At 39.4% G+C, this 25,653-nt stretch overlaps 1 protein-coding gene across 2 annotated transcripts in view; it reads right to left on the bottom strand.

Moving 5' to 3' along the window:
• The window catches only part of EPHA3 (EPH receptor A3), a 597,724-nt gene that overhangs the window by 6,356 nt on the left and 565,715 nt on the right, over positions 1–25,653 (bottom strand). For both annotated transcript variants that reach the window (XM_075335117.1, XM_075335118.1), the window contains exons 15-16: positions 23,077–23,270; positions 6,863–7,018 (exon numbers count right to left, since the gene is read on the bottom strand). In XM_075335117.1, coding sequence (XP_075191232.1) covers positions 6,863–7,018; positions 23,077–23,270 — 350 coding nt within the window. The remainder of the gene's footprint in view (positions 1–6,862; positions 7,019–23,076; positions 23,271–25,653) is intronic.

Raw genomic sequence — 25,653 nt, 5'->3', positions numbered from 1 at the left:
GAATCTTATATTATCACGTTAGAGAACTGCCTACAAGGCAATTTCCTAATAATGTGCAAAATAGGTTTTGGAATTGCTTTGACTGTCTACAGGGGTAATCAGTATCTACACCAGGACTTCCGGAGAAAAAGTAGACTTACCGGATATATTACATTGTATGGTCTATGTCCTTTTTACAGTCTACTATTAAAACAGCCTATTTACAGGGCCTTGAAAAAACATTCACACTGTATGACATTATCCACATTTTTTCACATTACATCCTCAAAATTAAATATATTTTATTGGGATTTTATGTGATATTCCAAAACTAGATAGCAAATACTTGTGAATAAAAGGATATTATACATGCCTTTCTAAATATTTTAAAATAACATATATGAAAATAGTGACATGCATTTGTATTCAGCCCCCCAAGTCAATACTGTGTAGGACCAACTTTCACTGAAATTATGCTCCAAGACTTTTGGGGCATGTCTCCAACAGTTTTGCACCTCTACAGGATAAAATCTTTGCCCATTCTTCTTTGCAAAATATCTCTAGTTCAGTGAGATTGGATGGAGACATCTGTGAAAAGCAATTTTCAAGTCTTGTCACAGATTCTCAATGAGATTTAGGTCTAGGCTGTGACTGGACCATTCACACACATGAATATGCTTTATATAAACCATACATTGTAGCTCTGGCAGTATGTTTAGGATCGTTGTCCTGCTGGAAGGTGAATATACGCACCAGTCTTAAGTCTTTTGCAGCCTATAACTGGCTTTTCTCCAGGATTGCCCTGTGTTTACCTCCAGCCATCCCCCCATCATCTGACCAGCTTCCATGTCCCTGCTGAAAAAAAGGCTCTCCACAGTATGATGCTTCCCCCACGATGTTTGACAGTGTGGATGGTGTTTTCAGGGTGATGTGCAGTGTTGTTTTAATGTTATAAATAGTATTTTGTATTTAGCCCAAAAAGTTCTACTTTGGTCTCATCTTGACAAGAGCACCTTCTCCTACATGATTGCTCTGTCCTCTACATGGCATGTGGAAGAAGGTATTCTGGTCAGATGAGACCATAATAAAACTTTTTGGGCCATATGCAAAACCCTATGTGTAGCTAAAAACGTACACTGCGCATCATCCTGAAAACGTTTCCAGCATCAAACATGGTAGTGGCAGCAACATGCGTGGAGATGCATTATTCAGCAGGGACAGGGAAGCTGGTCAGAGTTGATCAATGCATGGACCTAAATATAGGGCAATCCTGGAGGAAAATCTGTTGGAGGCTGCAAAATACTGGAGACAGGGGCGTAGCTTCAGCTTCTAGCAAGAAAACAACCCTAAACATGCTGCCAGAGTTAAAATGGAAGGCAGACTTTTTCCTTTTTTTTGTACACACTACATCTGATCACACTAATTTTACCCCAGTGTGAGCTGTTCAAACACTGCAAGTGGCTTACACTGGGCCGAGCACTGAGCGTACCCAATGCTCGATTGAGTGGCTAGTATACGTAAAGCACCCGAACTCCAAACTCGAACACTATTGATTTTTTTTGTAAAGTTCATGTTTGGTATGAACTCCAAATTTTACTGTTCCGATTTACTCAACTCTACCTGGGACCCATGTTTCAATGATTGTTAGCAGGTCCCAGAGTTAGGACCCCAAATGATTTTCATTACCAGGTGGAAAGGAGATAAATGTTTTCCATAGCTCAACCCCTTTAAAGGACTATTCCCATCTTGTACATTTATGCTATATCCATAGAATGAGGGTCTCACCAAGAGGACCAGCAAGTATCTTAGGAACATGACCCTAGCACATAATGCCTTCATCAGAGAAGTGTTCGGACCACCTCTCCATTGCCAGCAGTTTGCGCCTATTATCGAGACAGATGCAGGTCCCATTGGTGACCCTGCATCTCCTATATATTTATGCAAAAAATAGATGTGGTTCTCCACCACCGATGTACGACCTGTTTACAATCCTGGGGAGGAGTGGATTAGAAGCAGTATTCCCTTAGTGAGGCTCCGGTACTGGGTGCTCGCTGATGAAACAGGATAGCTGTAGTTGTATGGAACCATATAGAAAAAAGTCCAGAGGCACACCGAATCTCTGGTAAAAAACTTTTCTTTTTTTATTAAATTAAGCAGTGCATATTAAAAAGGCAGTGAAGGAGCCGGGTGCAGGTCCATGAGGGATCCTGCACCCAGCTCCTTCACTGCCTTTTTAATATGCACAGCTTAATTTAATACAAAAAGAAAAGTTTTTTACTGGAGATTCGGTGTGCCGCTGGACTTTTTTCTATATGATTCCATACACCTATATATTTACGGCATTTCATTTGGATATTACATCATTATAAAAGATGGAACTGAACCTTTAATAATTTTCTTTATTTAAACTAAGTCTAAAAATAGCAACAAAAAGAGGAATGAATATCCTCCAAAAATTAAGTATTACTTACAGCAAACAAGAGCAAGAGTTGTACATCGCCCAGGCCAAAAACTAATGCTCTAGCAGGATACAGCTAAACCCCCACTAAGTGAAGGCATCACAGGTGCAGGAGGAGCAAATCAGACACACTTCCAAGGAATGGAGGGGGCAATTGCTGGATGATAAAACTGCACACTGATTGCTTGCATAGAGCACTGTTCACACATGCAGATACACAGTCACAAGCCTGCAGCCTATTAGGTGACGTCCATATTATTAGATCAGGTGGCCTACCAAGCAGTACTCCATCTGTATATCATACAGGGACAGGACTCTAATATGCAAGGCCTAACAGAAAGGGGCCAGGCTGTATCCTGTACAAAAAAAATATGAGGTTTTAGTTGGTATTATGGCGATAAAACGGAAGCCTACAACCCTCATCAGGGGAACCTCATGCTTGTAGGTCCCTAAACTAAATATAAAAATAGCAACAAAAAGAGGATTCAATATCCTTCAAAAATTAAGTGTTACCTGTGATGCCTCCACTTAGTGGGGGTTTAGCTGCATCCTGCTAGAGCATTAGTTTTTGGCCTGGGCGATGTACACACTGCAGCCCATATTTGCTGTAAGTAATATTGAAACGAAGTCCCAATATTTCCAATTGCTCTATAACATGATAATCTAAAACTGCCCATACAAACAGAACTGTTGGCACCTTCATTCCCATAAATTTGCACACCCATGGATCAAGCCAGCAATGCATAAATTCCCCCATCTACGCTGCCTCTGTGCTAGTCTAGAGCACGTGATTCAACCTGGCATAGTCTTTCTGTCGCACTCTACACATAATCTGTTGTTGGTCCTTCCACTTCACAATAACAGAACTTGCGTTACACAAGTGCCTGTGCCAACACAGCCGAAGCTTAATAAATACACAATTGAAAAGATGGTATTATCTGCCAAGATGATGTAGCTGAGTCTCAGAGCTCTAGTTGTGACTAAATCGATTTAACCCATTAATTATAAGGCAAGTCTATAAATTGTTGGCCATGTAGTGTATATAGGAATTACCTGCAGACTGGCTTAGCGGCACAACGTTATTTTCATTTTGCTTTGCAGGTCATAAAATCTCCAGTTGATCCTCTCTGCAATTATTAATCATTGCATCTGACACTAAAATAAGCCTTTTCCTTCATTCTTCTTCTATCGCTCACTCTGTCAGCACTCAAACTGCTTAAAATCCATTTTTCCCTAAGGCCTTCTCCAAATCTTCTGCCTAATCCTGGACATAGAGTCTGTTCATTACATATTGATAACGCCTTCGTATAACCATGATTAGTCATCACGCTAATCATGCTAGACTCATTCATAAGACTGTAAGGGAATGGAAAACTAATTAAGTGAGCAGGATAGATAATATGTCGAGAAGAATGGGCTGTGTGGAAAGTTTATTATAAGAAGTGGAATTATAGAAGGAATCTTTAGCTGTGTCCAGTTTACTGGTAAAGAACAGTCGCAAGAAATAAAAGTACAGACTAGAGAACTGAATACTACTCAAATCTTACAAAAATCAGAATTTGCCAAAATGCAGACTTTTTTGGAAACTGCTACCGCTTGAATTCAGTAAGATGTCAGAATGTGGCAGACATGTTTTGAACCTTTGAAGACCATGAAAAAAATCAAAAATAAAAAAAATCCTAATACTCACCTTACTGCTCATCTCTCCAACCCTTATGCTCCTCAACATCACTTGTCTGGTCCTCGTCTTCCGATTGTGTTGAAATCCCTTCTAACGAGGCCGAGACATTTCTGCAACCTTTCGAATGCTTGTGCAGAATCGAGGATTTCAGCACAAGTGGTGGCGATTAGAACATAGAACAAGAACCAGAGGGGCTGGGGAAGTGAGTATATAGATTATTTCATTTTTTTACATCTAGCGAGACCCCAGAGCATAATAAGGGACATTGAATTTGCAGAGAAAAACTTCTCTAAGAATCAAATTTTCTGAGAAAATCCGCATGAACAAGCAAATTCAAATTTTGCCTAATTTGCTCAACTCTACTACATGTGGAATAAGTGAAACGCATATTTATAAAGATCTGCTCTAACTATGTCAGCTTCTGTATGCAGTCTGTGGGCAGCACTGGTGATAAAAGAGTCATTATAGCCAGTATATCTGGACAGCAGGTGCTGTCCAGCCAGGGATTGGTTTGTGGTTCTGCTCAGCTAAAAGGTGTGCGTTATCCAGCAGTCCAGCAGATGTAATCATCTCCGTGATGTGGCCAATGGGGCAGTACCACACCCTAATGAAACTCCCGGCTTACTGCTAAAGTTACCAATGATTGTGCCTTTCATATCCTTAGGCTCTGGTGATATGTTTGTTCTATGATTCTTATTATAAATTTGGCTTGTACCCTGCTTAAAGCAAGATCATTGTGAAACAAGTTTTTTTCACAAATATCTTGTAGTGTCACCAAAAAAATGAGAAGAACACTTAGTCATTGGGTGAAATTATCTTTTGTGCAGAGACAAAGGTCATCTTACTCAGAAGTGTATTGTCCTGTGTAAAGAGGACTCACACTGCCGAAAATTCTGGCAGCCTATGCCTTCTACTGATGGCTCAGTGCACGTCATTTACTTATTACTACCCATGTAAACAGGCATTTAAACAGCCTCCAATCGGTAAAGGTTTACCAACCGGCAGTGATATCGTGCTACTGGTCGGCCAGTGTAAATGGTCCCTTAGGCTGTTTCTGTTATTCTGAATTAGAGCTGTTCTGACTGATTAACAGGCATTTGACCTGAACTATCCCTCTGACTTTGATTTTTTAGTTTTTTGTCTATGTACTGTATTGTTACGCTAGTTACTGACCCAGCTAGTTATAGTTCTCCAACTCTTTCGTACTCCTCTGACCAGCTATTTCATCTGTCATCCCTGTTATACGTCCATATACCTGTGTAGGGGTTAGATGGTGAAAGCGATGGTTTCCGCCTGGATCTGCCAGAGTGGCTAGCGCTAAATCTTGCCTTTTTGCAATAACACCATCTTACACACATAACAGGATTCAAGTGATATTAAAGGGGCTTTTCAGGTTTTGAGTATTGCTCTTTAGTATAAACCATCAATATCCAAACAGTAGAGTGCAACCTCTTGACATCCACATTGATCAGCTGTTTAAAGAGGTCACGGCACAGGATGAATATTGCGGCCTTTTCGGTTTACCTGTATGCCATCTACTTAGCAGTGGCTGTGCTGGGTACTGCAGTGTCATTCTATTCATTGCAATGGAATAAAGCTGCAATACACAGCACAGCCGCTACTTCATACACAGCATTTCAGTAAACAGAGCAGAAGAATTTGCAGAGCTTGACAAGTGTTTGGGACCAATTTAGACTGCTGATCAGCATGAATGCTAAAAGTTAGACTTCCACCAGATATTAATCATCTAATTTAAAGGGGTTAGCTGATCTAAAACCATAAGTCTGCAGTCACTCTATGTGTCACTCCATGTGACTGCAGACTTGTGAATCCTCATATGCACTGTGCACTTTGAGGATTCTCCGGTGTCGGAGCCAGGAACGGCAGTCACGTCGCTGCAAGAAAGTGATATGCATACTCTTGGCCAGAAACCGACTAGAGGGGTGCAGCTTCGATCAATGCAAATTTATTGAGTGAGAACGCCACCGTCTAGTCTCATTCTGTCTGGGAGTAGCATATCACAAGCATGTGACCGCCGTTCCCGACTCTGACACTGGAGAATCTTCACAGCACACAGTCTGTGAGGATTCACAAGTCTACAGTCACTTAAAGTGACTGCAGATTTATTAATTTAGACCAAATAACCCTTTAAGGAAAGGCAATCAATATTTTGAATCATCCTATCTATTGATCTATCTTAAGAATAGACCTTCATTCTATTTATTCAGGACTTAGGAATGGGTAAGTCAGTACAAAAAAAGACTGTTTATCCTAAGTACTGGAACTTGGTGCACATTTGGGGTAGCCAAGTTCAATGCATCTTTCTCCATTCTCCACCCTTCTGACCTCTGTAAAGCTAGAGCTGCCATTCAAGAGAGTGGGGGGCAAAAATAGATTCAAAACAAGTGGGTGGGAAGGTTTACTAAACTGTTTGGCCAAGTGACTGCGCTTGGTTAGAACAGTCATTTTTCGTTGACACTCTTTTAATGATTCTAAGTTACCAGTAAATCCCTCATGAATATACAGTATATACTTTCAAAATAATTTACACAAATGTTGTCATGTAACAAATATGAGCCAAAATATTCCAGAAATACTATTGTTTCCTTAGGTTTTGTAATGTATTACCATCCACGTTTGAGATTTTTTATTTTACAATGTGTTTATGGTTTCTATCAACAATGTAAAAAGAACATTTACACCACAGAAATACAAGAAAAGAGAAAAGATCTATAATAACTTACTCTAAAGATATTTTTGCAATAGTTTCACAGGAACTGTAGCTAACTCCTGACAGTATGTCCTTGCACTGTCCGGACTGCATGCTGTCTAGCCAGTCTCCCGGGGCTCGGTATGTGGGATAATCAACACTGTTTTGATCTAAAAGTAGATTTGATGGCCTGTAAGGAAACGAAAGAGTAAAATTATAGAAAACATACTTTAAAAGCATTTCTGTCTTTGGCAAACTTTCTGTGTTGCATATTGTCCTTTGAGCATATTGATAAACCGATGGGACAGATCCTTATATTCTCTGGAGATTTTTAAAAACTTTTTTGGTTATAACAATTATTATTTTTTGCATATTTTTATTTTGATAAATGGGAAAATTAGATCATGACTATCAGTCTCAGGACCTACCTAAGGCTGACTGCTGTAAATACACATCTAGGGACACAACCTTATGGCACCCAATGACCCCACCTCACTCCTCTATCTGTGAATAATAAGAGAAGGGAAAATATTGACTTTTAAGTATAAAATTGGTTTTCTTCAGCCTCGTAGTACCTGAGGGGAGCTGTGGCTTCCTTCAAGTTATCAGCCTTGCTAAAGAAACACTCAAATACCTATTGCTCTATAAAGGTATTTGGGTATTCCCTGCCTATTGTGTTTTAACCCATACTGGAATGTCCAAGGCTGTGTGTGTCCCTTTAATGTCGGTTTTCAACCACATCTTTCTCCGCACATGTGCAGCTAGCAGGCGTGGGCAGATTGCAGATTCACCCACATCTGTTAACTAGTTAAATCCTGCTGTCAAGCTCCGGTAGGAAATGTGCCATTCCTTGCAGCCATTGGTGGCCCCGTAACACGATCACGGGGCGCCAATGGGTTGTCATGACAATCATGGGTCAGCGGATAACCCATGTCACTGTCTTGATATAGTTCCTGTGAGCGCCAGCATTCACGGGAGAAGAGCATTTCTGCGGTTCAGAGTGATGCTGATCCACTGTTCTGTACAGCAGAAGAGATCAGACAATGTGAGCTTCAAGTCCCCTACGTGGACTAGTAAAATCAATAAAAAGTGTAAAATATTTTTTTTTTTAAATTTTGGAAAAAATAAAAAAACTAAAAGTTCAATTTACTCCCCTTTTGCCCCATTGACAATAAAACAATAAAAAATATACATGTTTGGTCCCTTAGGTTCACAAATACCTTATCTATCAAAATATAACATAGATTAATCTGATTGGTACACAGCGTAGCGATAAAAAAATCAAAACGCCAGAATTACATTTTTTTATTATTTTTTACAGCAAAAAGAAGCGATCAAAACATTGCATCTACCAAAAAATGTTATGATTAAAAATGTGAGCTCAAGGAAAATGGTGACAAAATGAGAAAATATCATGGGTACTTTGTGGTAAGTGAAAGGTAAATTTGTAGTGATATTACACAGAGAATTAAGGATTAAGGCAATAAAAGCATTTAAGGTTTAAAGAAACAAGAAGAGTCATGAATTCTAAAACCATACAAAATTGCAGGCAAAAGGTTTTTGCCAGTGTATCTAACAACATGAAGAAGAGGATGAACATATAGTTTATATAGTTGGATAGTTTGGGTGGTATTTTCATATTGTAGATCTGTTTTGTGGAGCCTTTTGCCAGTCTATGAAATGTATTAAGGTGATGACTGGTGTTTTTTCTTGGTAAACCTCCAGAGCCACAATTTTGGTAGCAGTTTGCTCAGATTTTGAAGGATTATGTAATTCTGACAATATAGTCTTTCTATACAAAGTGAACTACACTCAGCAACGCCAAGGAGGATATTCTAAAATGCTGAGTGTACTTGAGCAAATCATGAAGATCCACCAATCCTTTGGTCTCCATAATTCCACATTTTTGTCTACTTAGTGTTGCAATTTAAATGTTGAGGAGTAAAAAAATAGTCAGTGATTAGCGAATACTAAATATTCGGGTTTGGATTACTTGTACCGAATACCTAGTGCTATTCCAGACAAAACAAAAAAGAGATTTCAGCTCACACTAGTATTCAATATTCACTGAATTCAATGAAAGACGGGCGGTGCACGGAAGTCGGGACATCGGGGATCCATGATGCAGTCACAAACACAAGCAAGGAAAATCCAGCAGCTCATCCGGTGTTATTATAAAATTCATAGAAATTTATTTAGACTTCATTAAAAGTGACAAGGGGTTAAAATTAAGCAATCCATGTTTAGCTCGCTTACGCGTTTCAGACTAATAAGTCCTTAGTCATAACAAGTAGTGCTATTCCAGTATTTGTTACGACTAACAAATCTAATGCAAGTCAATGAAAAACTCGAGCATTTTTGTTGAAGATTTCCCAGCAAAATGTTTGGGTTGCCCATTGACTTGCATTAGGTTCGTAATTCGTGACAAATACTGGAATAGTACTAGGTATTCAGTACGAATAATCTGAACCCGAATATTTAGTATTCGCTGATCACTACAAGATAATAAAAATGCCATCTAATTATTCCCAAAAAATTCAGATGTACTAAATTGTGACCATAAGATTTCAGCCTGCAATGCATATACGGTATGTAATTGTAGACCATTTTCTGCTGGTCTCTTGTTTAGCATTTTGTCACCAGAAATTTTCGTTGTTTTGGTAACATTTATTATGTTAGGCTGCATTCACACTGCATTATAACCTCTGTTCACTGGTCCTGTCGGAGCCTCCATCCAACCCCCCCCCCACCAAAATGGGTTTTGGACGCATACACCGAAGGGGCCATTGACTATAATGGTGCAGACGGAGTACCCATGTGCTCTGTCTTGCACCATATTCTGGAGTATACGTTTTCTGCAGGCGGACACCCAAATGTAGTACACTGCGTCTGGGTGTCCGCCTGCAGAAAGCGTATACACCCGAAAATGGTGCAAGACAGGGCACAGTGTGACTCTGTCTGCACCATTATAGTCAATGGCCCCATCAGTGCATGCGTCCAAACCCTATTTTGTGGGGGGGGATGAGGGAGTTCGGACGGAAGCTCCAAAAGGACCAGTGAATGTAGGTTATAACGCAGTGTGAAAGCAGCCTAAGTAACAAAACATTTGCACTCTGTAATGCTAAGATACGTGTAACAATGCATATGGGAATATAGACGTGCATTACTGCTATGAAAAACTTGTAAAAATTGAGATACTTAGCACACAAAATAACCAGTTTTATGTGACCCCAACAGCCAACAGCAAGGCGACCTTTTTTTCTAGGGTCCTTTATTATGTTAGCTTTTTCATGTATTTGTTTTGTTTATCTCTATTTGTTATATTATCGTGTTATTCCTTCTGTTGTAAAATTTATAAAAAAAATAAAGAAAAAAAAATAAACTCCAAATAAAATAAAAATAAAATCCAAAACAGAGCTCCCTTATAGGAACACATTAACCTTTCCCTATATTTCCAACCAACTGGACACTTGGAATTATAACATAGGGGATGGGATGACAAGGTCAACTTCAGTCTAACATAATCACAGTTAAACCTTTAGGTCTCGAATTTTATGAGGTTCAAAGTTATTCTATTTAACATTCATTACATTCTTGCTCACAATTGTTTTAGGTGTTCAAATCTAAGTCTACGTAATTAACTTTTTAATAGAATTTTAACTGGATCTTAATGGATCTTGTAATCACTTTTCACGTCGGTGAAGCTGCATCTATATTTTCTGTTTTCTAAATTCTGCAGAGTAGGAATTGGTTGACTGTGTGGATAAAAAAATTATATATATTTTCCCTCTGGCAAAATTTGAACTGGTTTTATGTGCTGGTAATATAACACCAAATAGCTACTGCTGTTAGCTAAAATAAGTGTATCACCTTTGGACTCATATATTTTGCTGGCAATACGTCTGTGATTCCCAGGACATTTTTGAAGTATTTATGAAGTGTTGCAGTAGGAAGGTATGTAAGGTTCTACCTCCATTTTTCTATTTTTTTTTTTATTTCGTTATGCATAGTTACTGGCCTTTGATACTTTTATCTGATGCACGAGTCCCTAAAATACAGGAATTTGTCTTTCTGAATTGAGGAAAGACAGATTCCTCAGATTAGGGATTTAAGTAGTCAAAGTTAGTCTTTCTGTTCATGACTTGGATCAAAGTAGAAATGAAATAGAAAAAGGAACTTAATTTAAATGTACGTAACCTCTGAATAACCAGTGAGGTGAAGTATTATTTTACTCTTTCCAATGTTCCTCAGAGAACGCAATGTAGAAATTGGTTACTTTCCTCCTTGGAGAGGACATCTGGACAGTTTATCAATAAGAAGGAATGTGGTTATAGCAATGAAGAGTCTGTGATGTTTCCACATATGCATCAAGGGAATGTTGGTCTTCAAGATCATCTGCAGTCATCGGCATTTTTCGGACCAAGCTCCCAGTTAGGGGTCTAAACTTGAAATTTATGGACCGGGTGATGTTCACCATGAGCTCACACTTAACTAAACAAATTAGATGGGTTTACATCCAGGCAGCTGTAAAGAAGTCCCGCCGTGTTCCACCTGATCTTTTACAGCTTTTCATAAATCAGTACCCACTAGGCCACAGAAGGCAGTCATTAAAAAGACATCATGGAAATTACATATCTTCTCAGAGGAAAAGGAAAAAAAAATGTCTCCACCCTTTTCCTCTATCATAATATGATATATCATTGGTGTGTGGTAAATATAAACGATGTGCGGTAGAAATGAACAAATGTAGTAGTCAAGACGGTGTATGAAGTGCCAGATAGAAGCTATATGAGTCATTGGGAGAGATCACTGGAAGAAAGATTTATAGTTCTTGAGATTTCCTGGAGGACTCTTAGGCTCAAAGGAAATCACAGTGTCTAATATCTATTTCTAGGTACAATTAGTAGCCAAAGTGTTAACAATGAAACATATCAATTCAATAGCGTAATAAATATACTTGGAAGAAGGTAGGAGTATACTGAAATACATAATAATGGGCTCATGGACGACCATTTATTCTAATTACTACATTGGTTCCCTTTTGGGGCTATATTTGCTCATAGCCATGACTAACTATAATCTTCCTTCAATTGAGTTGAGTTGTTTTCTACTATCCTATTGAATAAAAAAGGATTGTATAGGTAAGGACTAGTGATGGGCAGACCCAGGCTGTAAAATTCTGGATCTGCGCGGTTTCAAATGTACCCGAGTGCCGGGCCTGGGGATGAAATTCTCAGGGAATTCTGGCTAATGATCCGGATCTGGCACTCAGGTAATTAAAAAAATAAAGGAAAAATAAAGAAAAAAAATAATAAAACTAGCGCTTCATACTTACTGAGGCATCGACACGGCTGTGACTGCTTTCTGATCACTCATTCACTTCCGGGCATTCATTACCTTCATTACATATTTAGTGCTTTCCTAGCCCATCGGCGTCTGTGATTGGTTGCAGTCAGACATGTCCCCACGCTGAGTGACAGCATATCTGACGCTTATATTCACAGACCCGGTCTGTAAGTAAAAATAAATAAACACAAAAACCAAAAAAATTCTTTATTTGAAATAAAATACAAAAAAACCCCTCTTTCACCACTTTATTAACCCCCAAAACACCCCTGCAGGTCTGACGTAATCTACACAATGTCCCATGACGATTTCAGCTCTGCTGTATCTGAAGTCACAATGCACTATCATGGAACATGATCACCCACTGAGGACTTGAGGCAGAGACTGTGCAGCGATGAGCAGTGATGTCACTCAGGTTAGTTGTGGGCACAGCTGGAGGTTCCCATGGCCCTCTACATATAACCACAGCTAACCTGACCTAAGGTGATCTCAGTAAGGTCAGTGACCTCACCTGAGGTGGGGTCACTGAGTTTAATGAAGGCCCAAGGGAACCTAGAGCTGTGCCCTCAGCTAACCTGAGTGACGTCACCACTCATCGCTGCTCAGTCTCTGCCTGAAGTCCAATGTGGTATGCCAGTTGCATTACAAAGACATCCCATTAATTTTTAAAGACTCCAAAAAGTGTGGTAAAAGGAAAAATAATATTGATATACCTCACCTTGTATGTATGCCAGTGATTTAGAATATAGAGGAAGTCATAACTATCGTGAGGAAGCTAGAAGGCCTTGCACCAATAAGTTATTTTTAAACATTTGTATTGGACGGTCTACCCTTCTCTGGATTCACCCTCAGCCTAAATAAGTCAAAGGCTCTTTAAAAGCCATTCTGGCAATGGTAGTCTTGATTTATTGAAGCTAAATAAGTTACAGTTGAAAAGAATGTACTACTAGCATGAACATCACTGTTAGTAGTGTAGAATCTGACATGGGACATGTGGACCCCCTGTGGCCATGAGCCCTCAAGCCTTGTCCTAATTCCCACATAGTCAGTGATCCACAGCTGTCGAGTTGCAATCAAGATATTCTTCAGTAAGGGATGGCTCTTATACTTTCTTATACTTACATCTTCCAAGAAAGGAAATATATAAATAATTTTTAGGAATAAACCAATTGCGATGAATATTTTAAGTACATAATGGCAAATAAAGGGCTCTGAATTAAAGTTAAATCTTGAGACTGGCATAAAAGTGAAATAAAAATATGTGTATTACAGAAGACAGAAATTCTTTGCAGATGTTGCCAACTGTGCAGGGAGGACCCATTTATCATTTATTCTCTTGAACACTTTACTGTTTAAGTACACCTCTGACAATCATAATAAATAACCAACTTTAGGAGCCAAATATATCAGAATATGCAAAACGTATAAATTAAACACTGTTTTCTATCTGTAAAGCAGCAGTCTGCAACCCTGGCACTCCAGCTGCCCCGGGAGGATGTAGATTACGGTCCTAGATAAACATTAGTGCTTTACTGACTGACCTAGGGCTTGCGTCTTGGCTACTTCTTTTGGGAAACGAACTGTCATTTGAAATGTCTTTTTTGATTGGGTGAGAGAGGTTAAAGGGAACTTGTCACATTAAACATGCAGTATGATGTATGGTCAACAAGGTAAAGAGGTGGAACAACAGAAGATTTATTTATCTTTAAGAGAATATGTCAACAAGATATCACCCCCCAAACTTATTAAATACACATGTAGCCCTTTCAAAGACAAGTTCAGCAATACCTTTACATTGCCAGTCCATTACTGAGAAATCAGTGTTTGAATTTATATGGAAATGAGTATGAACAACGATTTGGAGATCTGAAGTCTCTGTCACTCCAGCTCTATTGTCTGCCCAGCCCCCCTTAATCCTGTTTGACTGATAACTTCTTTGCCTGAAGTCACAAAGCATAGGGGCAGTCAGTCAAGCATGAGGAGGTGGCGCTGGGAGGCGAATAGAGCTGAAGTGGCAGATGTGAAGACACGAGGGTCAGAATGGCTTTCTTTGGAAATACCTCACAAGCCGGGGCTCATCTTACTAAATGCCCATACTCCTGTTGAGCAGAACACTACACAGATAATACAGGGGGGGGGGTACCACATTTCTGTAAGACTTTTTCGGTTTGCCAACAGACAACAACATATATTATATTCCCAGCAAAGACAAGAGATGGTGCAAGTGACAGTCTCACGTTTCCACTGGCTTTTGGTTCATTTTTCGCTAGTTCAATTAGACTGCATAATTATCCTTAAAATGATCCAAACTAGTACACCGCAGAGAGCTGATGCCATCCATAATCAGCAGGGATTGCACAAATCAGCACATAAAAGGGAGCACTGAACAGTCTCACGTGAAACTAACCTCATGTCCCTAGACTTACTGAACAAAGAAATAATACATATGACATAATTATGAATATTACGAAACCCACACACACGGGGCCAGATTTTCCTCAATCCTCATTGATGCTGAGTCATCACAACAGAGGCTTCAGATCTACAAATAGCTCTTCAGCTTTATTAGCATATCAATTCAAACAATAATTTCTTGATAATGTAAGAACAGACTAGCCATGTAAACGTATTGCTTTACTTGCACAAAGTGTTATTATTTTATAAGACCACAATTATTTTTAACTATTACCTTAACTCTCTTTGGTAGAGATGAGCGAATCTGAGATTTGATTGTCAAACCGAACAAAAACTTAAAAAATCACCAGAAGTGATCTGTGTATGGCTGGCTGCATGTGGGTGGAGACCCGAACTGCCCAATTAGTGACTTCCATTTGGATTCAGATCAAGTCCGGGTCCCAAACTAAACTTTATCTAAAGTCCAGCTGCACTCCCTGAACAGAACTTCCACGGGTCCGGTCATCTCTACAAATAATCTTTGGATTCCCAGTCTGAAGATCAGGGATTTGATTAGTGGGTTCTGACACATACCCTTCATTATTTATGGTATATTTTTTAAATAATAAGTCCGTATACTTATAGTTACCTCTCAAAGAGGTAAGGAAAGGAGTTTACACCTTGGACAATCCTTTTTGTTAGATGCTTTCGATGATCAACTGATTATAAAATGCCCCACTCATGTGACCTTCAGTGATTGTGAGGGAATCCTGGAGAAACTGTTTAATTTTCTTACAGCGCCACTGGTGGAGAGGTGAAGCATTACATATTTCACACTCTTTGTAGCCACTTTGGGTAACAGGTGAAGGTTTGCTTCAGGGATCCCCTATATAAATTCTAAATTCCCCAACGGGGTATTTTTCATAACTAGACAACCCATTCAAAGTATCTAGGATATTACTTTGTATTTTCCTGTTCCTTAGCTATACATTAAATCTCACTAATTATGCCCGTATGGTGTTTAGAAAGATGACAAATCTTTAGTATTGGAAATGTAACCATTATTTATATTGTGCCAGGAATGGTAATTTACTCTTGTAATTGTCCTACAGATGGTAATAGTATTACGGTTATTTATTGGCTCGCTAGTTGTCACATGAAAATAATTTTATTTTATTTTGTATAGACAGGTAAATCATATTTGACATTCTTCTGTCTACATTGTTAATGATGAGAGACCTCCAAAACGAACATGTAATAAAAGTCTAAATTTTCAAATATCATTTTGTTAGAAAAAAGCAATTTTTTCATTAGTTGGATGTTATGTTTATTTTTTCGAATTCTGGAAAGCATGAAGCAATTTAGAGTGAAATTATCTAAGACACAGAAATGCTTTCTGCCAAAGATGGTTGAGGGCGTTGAGTGAGTTTGGCTTCTTATGGCATTGTGTAATGCATATTACCATTGACAGACAAAAACATAGAAATGACTGGGTCCAATATCGGAGCTTATAAATATAAATATCCAGTCTACCCTAAAAACCTCATTAATTGTCTTCAGGAAAGTTCAGGAAAGTAGCCTTGGGAGAAGTGAATCATAAACTACATTTGCCTAGCAGGATGATGCTGTGACTCGGTAATCTATAATGGTCCTATTAGGAATAGCCAAGGGATGATTTACAGGATGGCTTCTCATATGCCAAACATCATCTATCATGAGCTGCTCCTGAGTCCCCTCATAGCAGGTGGCAATCTGGAGTCACTGTACAAGCTTCCCTTTAGTGTGAACATCGCTAAAGCAGACAAAGCTGCAGTTGCAATTACATTTGAGGCAGGCAGAAGTATGCAACAACGCTGTGAGCCGAGGAGTACTCCATTTATACAGGACTCCTGCGAGATAGAAGAAAGTGATCGAAAAATATTCTGGGGTAATTTAAAATAAAAAAAAAATGATACTCTAAATTTGGTAAAAATTGAAAAGACAATTTATATTTTAGGGGACCCTGCCACTTTGAAAATACTGTATTGTCCCATTCATATATGTTTTTTGGAGAAAAAATATTCTGTACTAGCTGTAGTACCCGGGCATTGCCCGGCATAGTAAGTATCTCTCTTGAGTTTCTGTCTGTCTCTGTGTGTCACCGTCTGTCTGTATCAGTTTCTCTGTCTGTCTCTCTCTCTATCTGTGTCTCTATCGCTGTGTCTCTCTCTTTCTCTGTGTCTGTCTGTGTCTGTCTTTCTCTATCTGTCTGTCTCGTTCCCCATCTGTCTGGTTCCCCGTCTGTCTCGTTCCCCGTCTGTCTCGTTCCCCGTCTGGCTGGTTCCCCGTCTGTCTCGTTCCCCGTCTGTCTCATTCCCCATCTGTCTCGTTCCCCGTCTGTCTCATTCCCCGTCTGTCTCGTTCCCCGTCTGTCTCATTCCCCGTCTGTCTCGTTCCCCGTCTGTCTCGTTCCTCGTCTGTCTCGTTCCTCGTCTGTCTCTTTCCCCGTCTGTCTCTTTCCCCGTCTGTCTCTTTCCCCGTCTGTCTCTTTCCCCGTCTGTCTCTTTTCAGGGCTGTCTCTTTCCAGGGCTGTCTCTTTCCCAGTCTGCCTCTTTCCCAGGGCTGTCTCTTTCCAGGGCTGTCTCTTTCCAGGGCTGTCTCTTTCCAGGGCTGTCTCTTTCCCAGTCTGTCTGTTTGCCCGGCTGTCTCTTTGCCCGGCTGTCTCTTTGCCCGGCTGTCTCTTTTCCTGGCTGTCTCTGTCTCTATCTCTCTGTCTCTTTCCCCGTCTGTTTCTGTCTGTCTGTCTGTCTCTTTCTGTCTCTCTCTATCCGTCTCACCACAGACATCTTATTACCTCACACATAAGCTTCTTATACTAACAGTTTATTTTGTTCCTATAGCAACCACTGACAGTTGCTATTAATAGCCCATATCTCTCACCTCCATTCAGATTAATGGAGGCAGAATTTTGGAGACTAACTGTAAAGCGCGGGGTTAAATTTTCTCATCCAAACATAGTCTATGACATTCCCTGAGTCATATGAGGCGTCTGCAAAATTTTGTGATTGTACATGCGACGGTGCGGATTCCTTTAGCGGACATACACACACATATACATACACACATACATACAGTCAGCTTTATATATTAGATAACTTGTAACTTATTGAATTAAATTCAAACTCCCTAAAGAGTCCGGTGGGCGTTTCTACACAGTGATTAACAGCGACTTCTGTATGTATGCTCATACATATACTGATATAAGGACCACCCACAGGACTGCCCATTAAGAGTTAAACAGTGAGAAAGCTTTTGTTAAATCTAATAAATCTGAATATAAATTTTTGAATTATTGACTTCAACGTGAATATAGTGAACGAGTCTGCTGTATTCTTTCCTATAGGCTGTATTTTTTTTTTATACAAAATGTATAATGTCTCAGCTGTCCTTAAATATTATCCTGACGCATCTGCTTTAAAGTATGATTCTCAAAATTGCATTTAAAATACAGAACCTGTATAAAACAAAGCAAACAAAACAACATAATAATAATAATAATAATAATAATAATAATTGACATTAAAATGTACCTGTCATTTCAAAGGAACGGAGACAGTCATCCAACCAGTTTGCACCACACAACTCCTCAGGTCAGCATTATAAATTCATTTTTATGTTCTACACAGCGGTCTGGGCAGTTATATACAGTATTCTAGAATGCTGTATATAAGAGCTCACAGGTGGTGGTTTTAGCTGGTGACAGGTTTCCTTTCATCCTTTTGCTTCCTTTTTTTTTTTAAGTGGTCAATCATAGCCATGTCAATACTTGACATGGCTGAAATGAGCAGGGAGAGGATGGTTTTTGCCATCCAAACATTTACTGATCCTTGGCAAGATCGACAACTTTTGCGGTAAATGATCGGATGTCCGATCCCAATCCAATCCAGCCAAAGATCGTATGATTTTAACATTTCCCAATCTTTGTCAATCAGGATCGCTCATCTCTAGAGATAAACACTTAATAGAAATTATTAATGACAAGTTAAGGAAGTAGGAAGTAGATACAAAAGTGGCTCATAAGTGGAGAAAGAACCATATTTTATATTACAAAGTTTTTTTTTATATTTGCTTGAACTATTAATTTAGACAAGGGTTGTAATGATAATTACAAAGTAAATAAAAAAAATTGGTAAACCTAACAAATTGAGGCTGGTACTGGTAAGAACCGTAAGTATTGTCTAAATGGTAGTACTAAACATGAAGTATGTGAATCTGTATTGCAACCATTTATAGTATACCTGTATAAAACTCATGTTGTACTGCTTTGTGGCCTGTAATCCTCACCATCATTCAAATCCTTTGGAAAAATAATAAAGCAGCTACATTTAAAGGAGTTGTCCACTACTTGGACAATCCCCAGACATTCCCCTTGTTTGTCTCCGTAAAAACTAAATAAGCCTATACTCACCTCTGATGCGTCCGCAGATCCAGCGATGTCTGAAGTTTTGTTCCCAGGCCCTACATGACAATGGCAGCACTGGAGGTGAGTATAGGCTTATTTAGTTGTATGGGGGCACACAAGGGGAGTAACGGGGGGTAGTCCAAGTAGTGGACATCACCTTTAAGGCGATACATTTCTATGAGATGTTGATGTATGTCTACCTTTCTCTATTTATCTATTGGTATTTCCTCCTCCGATATCCGCCCACTTGTTTGCCCTCATCTCTGCCAATAGAGAATATGGCCACCATGGTGTGCGCATGAGCAGTGACTCCACATTGATGTGTACCTCTGACGGCCTCTGTACAGGCTGACATGGATGTGTTATGTGACGATATGACTCATATCTACGTCGTTCCTAGGAGTTCCCGATGACGTGCACCGCTCACTGTCTTTTCACTCCACATGTGCCAATCAAATGCCATGGCACCTGTTTTAAACTCCCTCACACTGCACAGCTGTAGCGCAGCTCCCCGAGGAAGGTCACGAAATGTGCGCGTGTTTCACTTTTAATATGGCTCTTTAATTTTAAATTCCGATGGTAATCTTTCCTGAGGTGTTTCACATATGAGCTGTTAAAAGTGAAACTGAGCACATCGCTCTTTATAGACTCACATTATCAGCAGGTTTTTTCTGACTGGCATTGTTGATATCTACCTTCTATTTTATCTAGCATTCCCCCTTGAGATAGGGCTTGGTTGTTTTTCAGCCTTAATACTATTCACCTGTAAGTGGATTTGCTTTAACTCTCCCCCTTGGGTTATGGTTCGGGCCACTGATTTCTGATTGTGACTTGCTCAGGTAATTTTTGCATATTTTTCTAACATAAATTCTTTTGATTTGTACCCATGCAATATAGCTTGAGCATCTCTATCTATGTATTGTGTCAGAAAAAACCTGCTTATTTCAAATAACACTAAAATGTATCTTTTTATTTATAACTCTTTAAAAATCTTCACACTATGACAAACAACAAAAAAATACATATACAATGAAAATTAAAAAGGTGTCTGGATCACTTTACTTTAGACTCTTGAGAGGTGGGGGGTAAAGAGAAAATGCACAGTCTTTTTTGCAAAAAATATTATTTCTTGAGGGGGACCAAAAATAGAGCTATGTCCTTAATTTTGCCTTCACAAGGACTGTCCCTGCCTGTCAATGGAGTACATCCTTATTTGACCGATGCCCCCATTCCTCGGCGGCTTGCCCTTGTATGACCCTTCTCTCTCCCTCTCAACCAATGATCAAAAACAAGTCTCTGTAGTGATGAAGACCACCTAAATCTCTGGCACCTAGTGCATGTAGTATATACACAGTGATATTGTTTCTCAATATGATCTTTCCCTCAGTCTCATTCCTGCCTAGCCAATGGAGTGCACCCTTATTTTTTCGATGCCCCCACTCCTCGGCGGCTGCCCCTAAATATGGCCCTTATAGTCCTGGATAGAAAATAGGGTAAGTTATTAGAAAAAATTTTTTTCAATGTTTTCAACAATAGTGCATGGAATAAATATACACAGTGATATTATATCTCAATATGGTCTTTCCCTCAATCTCACTCCTGCTACACCCTTATTTTTTCGGTGCCCCCACTCCTCGGCGGCTGGCCCTAAATATGGCCCTTATAGTCCCATATAGTAAAATAGGGTTGATTATTAGAAAATTTTTTTTTCTTATTTTCAACAATAAGATTTTACACTTATCTGTGAATTCCAAGGTGCCTAGAGAGTATTCAGACATCAGAGTAGGTGTCACACTACTCTGATGTCTGGAGACTACAACGTCTAAAGCTGGGTTCACACTAAGCGACAGCGACAACGACGTCGCTGTTACGTCACCATTTTCGGTGACGTAGCAGCGACCTTGTAAGTCGCTGTTATGATCGCTGCTTAGCTGTCAAACACAGCGACGCAGCAGCGATCATAACGTCGCTGTGCTACATGTGCAGAGAGCAGGGAGCTGCGCTTAGCGCTGGCTCCTTGCTCTCCTAGGTACAGTACACATCGGGTTAATTAACCCGATGTGTGCTGCAGCTACATGTCACAGTGCAGGGAGCAGGGAGCCGCGCGCACTGCTTAGCGCTGGCTCCTTGCTCTCCTTGCTACAGTATACATCGGGTTAATTACCCGATGTGTACTGCAGCCACATGTCATAGTGCAGGAGCCGGCGCTGGCAGCAAGGGCGGAGGCTGGTAACGAAGGTAAATATCGGGTAACCAGGGAAAGGTCTTCCCTTGGTTACCCGATGTTTACGCTGGTTACAGCTTACCGCAGCTGCCAGTGCCGGCTCCTGCTCGCTTCATTTCGTCGCTCTCTCGCTGTCACACACAGCGATGTGTGTGTCACAGCAGGAGAGTGACGACCAAAAAATGAAGCTGGACATTCAGCAACGACCGGCGACCTCACAGCAGGGGCCAGGTCGTTGCTGGATGTCACACACAGCGACAGCGACGGGACGTCGCTGCAACGTCACAGAAAATGGTGACGTAGCAGCGACGTCGTTGTCGTTGTCGCTGTGTGTGACACCAGCTTAAGGGTAGGCTATTATGCCATGTTAAAAATGGAAAAATCTCCTGATGAGCTCCGTCGGCTATGTGTATGGAGTGAAACGCGTTGAGATTGAGATCAAAAATTGGGATCAGACTATAAGGAAATTATGAAATTAGAATTTTGAATACTCTCTAGGCACCTTGGAAATCACAGATAAGTGTAAAATCTTATTGTTGAAAATAAGAAAAAATTTTTTTTCTAATAATCAACCCTATTTTACTATATAGGACTATAAGGGCCATATTTAGGGCCAGCCGCCGAGGAGTGGGGGCACCGAAAAAATAAGGGTGTACTCCATTGGCCAGGCAGGAGTGAGATTGAGGGAAAGACCATATTGAGATATAATATCACTGTGTATATATATTCCATGCACTATTGTTGAAAACATTGAAAAAATTTTTTTTCTAATAACTTACCCTATTTTCTATCCAGGACTATAAGGGCCATATTTAGGGGCAGCCGCTGAGGGGTGGGGGCATCGAAAAAATAAGGGTGTACTCCATTGGCCAGGCAGGAATGAGACTGAGGGAAAGATCATATTGAGAAACAATATCACTGTGTATATACTACATGCACTAGGTGCCAGAGATTTAGGTGGTCTTCATCACTACAGAGACTTGTTTTTGATCATTGGTTGAGAGGTAGAGAGAAGGGTCATACAAGGGCAAGCCGCCGAGGAATGGGGGCATCAGTCAAATAAGGATGTACTCCATTGACAGGCAGGGACAGTCCTTGTGAGGGCAAAATTAAGGACATAGTTCTATTTTTGGTCCCCCTCAAGAAATAATATTTTTTGCAAAAAAGAGTGTGCATTTTCTCTTTACCCCCCACCTCTCAAGAGTCTAAAGTAAAGTGATCCAGACACCTTTTTAATTTTCATTGTATATGTATTTTTTTGTTGTTTGTCATAGTGTGAAGATTTTTAAAGAGTTATAAATAAAAAGATAAATTTTAGTGTTATTTGAAATAAGCAGGTTTTTTCTGACACAATACAAAGTTTGTTTACCCGCTAAACAAATTTTTTCTGAGAGTTTTCTCATCTCTATCTATGGTGATTTATTTATCTTCGGATTTTTCAGTGACCTTCACCACCCACTTGAGGAGCGATATTCATTTACTATTGCTGGACATTGTCTATTTTTGGCCAATATAACATATTATATATATTTATGTATCCTGCTGATATTTCTATAACGTTGTGCCGCTTTCTATGTGCACTACCCGATTTTTTCTGGTTCCTGGTATTTTCTGGTTTTCGCCTGTTTGTCTGTTATACCTACATTATATTCATACCATTAAATGAATTTTCTCCTCTTATGGTTGTAATTTTTTGATAATAAAATTTCATTGGATTTTTTTTCAAGAGGTTGATTTACTGTGTCTTATTTTTGACCACTTTGTGGCCTCACTAGTAGAAACCCCTTCTCTTCCTCTCGTTTTTCTACATTTCTATGAGATGCAACGAGGATGAAATTCTCACCTTGCTGCTGTGTTGGCGATTACTTTCAGACTACTGGGATTGCGTATTAGCTTGTCCAAAATGCTGACAATCTGCTCAAACTTTGGTCTGTTGTTTCGATCCTTCTGCCAGCAGTCTAGCATGAGCTGATACAAGGCAGCTGGGCATTCCATGGGAGGTGGCAGCCGATAACCTTCATCCACTGCCTTAATTACCTGTTAATGGCAAAGTAATTATCAGAAGAATTCACTTACAAAGGAATTCAGTCATGACCATTAAACGCTATACATTTATACTTTCTACATCTTCTTTTTGTTTAGTCCACATTTCATTTTGTCCCCAGAATGAAGATCCACCTTAGCAATTAATTCTTTTTATTGTTTCAATGCCTCTAACCCAAAAATAAAGCAATTTTGTATTAAATAAATCTCGTTTTCCAGGGGGAAGGCATCTGAAAAAGACATTGTGTGCACAAGCCCTATTTCTTTGTAACTTAACCCTATCCTGGTGCAGCAATTTTTTTTTATTTTTTTCCATCCACATAGTTGTATAGGAGCGTTTTTGGCAGAATGAGTTATAGTTTTGAATGACTGTCATGTACTGAAAAAGGAAAGATAAAATGGATAAATTAATGAAATTTGTTTTGGCAAGTGATAATTAAATTTTGTGTGTGTATATATATATATGTATATATATATATATATATATATATATATATATATATATATATATACACACACACACACACACATATATATATATATATATACACAAACACACACACACACACACACACACACACACACATATATATAAAAATCAAAAAGGTTGGCTGTTACATTTCAATTGCACTGGCTGGTACAACTTAGAAAAAAATGGTTGCGGAGGTAGACCTTCACTTTCAGTGTGAAAAATAAAATATTACCGCGTCTTTAAGGGGAGGACATTTATAGGATTCCTTTAATAGGTACATTTAGGAGGACGAATGTGGATTTAATTAAAAGGCAAGGTAAACAGGATCAGTAATAGCTCTAAACCCACGGACCACTTAAGGTGCCCTTCAAGCGTAAAGGTTCCTCTTAGGAAAAGAAGAAAAACATGAAATCATTGAATTACGTGAGTACATTTGATATATACCCTTTGATGTCATATATGATCACTTAATTAGTCACCCGGTGTTTATATATGGCTATGATAATCTAGGACATTTTTGGCAGAGAACTGAAAAGTTAAATTCCCTCTATGAACAAATAATCAAAAAAAAGGAAAATGGTCTGAGATTATAAATACCAAATTTTTCTAATTGTTAGGGGTGATGTAAGAGAAGAGGAATGTGACAGGGGCTGAAGCCCGCAGATGTTATTGTATGTACAGTGCTTAATAAAAGATAAGCCGAGTACCATAGCTAAGTCTTAAATACAAATGACCTATGTGATGTATTATACAGTCAGTGTCATCCTGGGTTACCTGATTTCTTGAACCATAAAACGCACCTAGGTTTTAGAGCTGGTAAAAAGGTAAAATAAATTGAAGTAAAAATGTGGTCATGATGCACTCATGTGGGGCAGTGCTGCTGCCGACACTGTTATGGGAGTAATGTCCCTCAATTCTGTACTAATGTCTCCCATCTTGTTCCTCATCCAGGTATATATGTCCCCCATCCTGGTGTAGGACTGAGGAATATATTAGTGCTATATAAAAATAAAAATAAATATTATTATTAGATTATATGATCCCCATCCTGGGCCCATCCTACTAAATATGTCTCCCATCCTGGTATATATGATCCCCATCTTTGGCACATCCTGGTATATATGCCTCCCATCATGTTACAAACATTAAAAAAACCCTATTGTATTCACCTTCCCTTAACTCCCCCAGTGTGCTGCATCCTCTTTCGATGGCGGCATCTGACTTCGGTGTGTAAGCGATATTCAGAGCATGATATCAATGCCATGCGCCTCCAATTATCAGCTGCCGGCTAATCAAAAATGAATATTCACTTCTCCCTACGTCCAAGGTTATGGGCGTGGTGAGCAGTGAATATTAATTTGTTTAATAGAGGACACACATGATCACCCCAGTCGCTGAAGTAATCCAGCGGCTGGGGCAATCAGTGTGTCCATTATTATAGAAAAAGAATATTCAGTCCTCACACCTATAACCTTGCCCACCTGTCGTCACCAGATTCTGTGTGGAGAGGCAGGTGGGATTATGGGCATGGTGAGCAGTGAATATTCATTTACTTTGAAAGAGGGCACATGTGTTTGCCCCAGTCGCCGACTTCCTGCAGTAGTGACCCTGCTCCTACCTCTTGTGACCCCTGGAATCAGGCTCTGGCAGATTCTCTTTAAATAGTTATTTAATAACTGTATATACAGTACAGTCCAAAAGTTTGGACACACCTTCTCATTCAAAGAGTTTTTTTTATTTTCATGACTCTGAAAATTGTAGATTCCCATTGAAGGCATCAAAACTATGAATTAACACATGTGGAATGAAATACTTAACAAAAAAGTGTGAAACAACTGAAAATATATGTCTTATATTCTAGGTTCTTCAAAGTAACCACCTTTTGCTTTGATTACTGCTTTGCAC

Source organism: Anomaloglossus baeobatrachus, chromosome 2 (genome assembly GCF_048569485.1).
Source record: "Anomaloglossus baeobatrachus isolate aAnoBae1 chromosome 2, aAnoBae1.hap1, whole genome shotgun sequence".
Taxonomy (NCBI): Eukaryota; Metazoa; Chordata; class Amphibia; order Anura; family Aromobatidae; genus Anomaloglossus; species Anomaloglossus baeobatrachus.
This window is presented reverse-complemented; position numbering and strand designations above follow the sequence as displayed.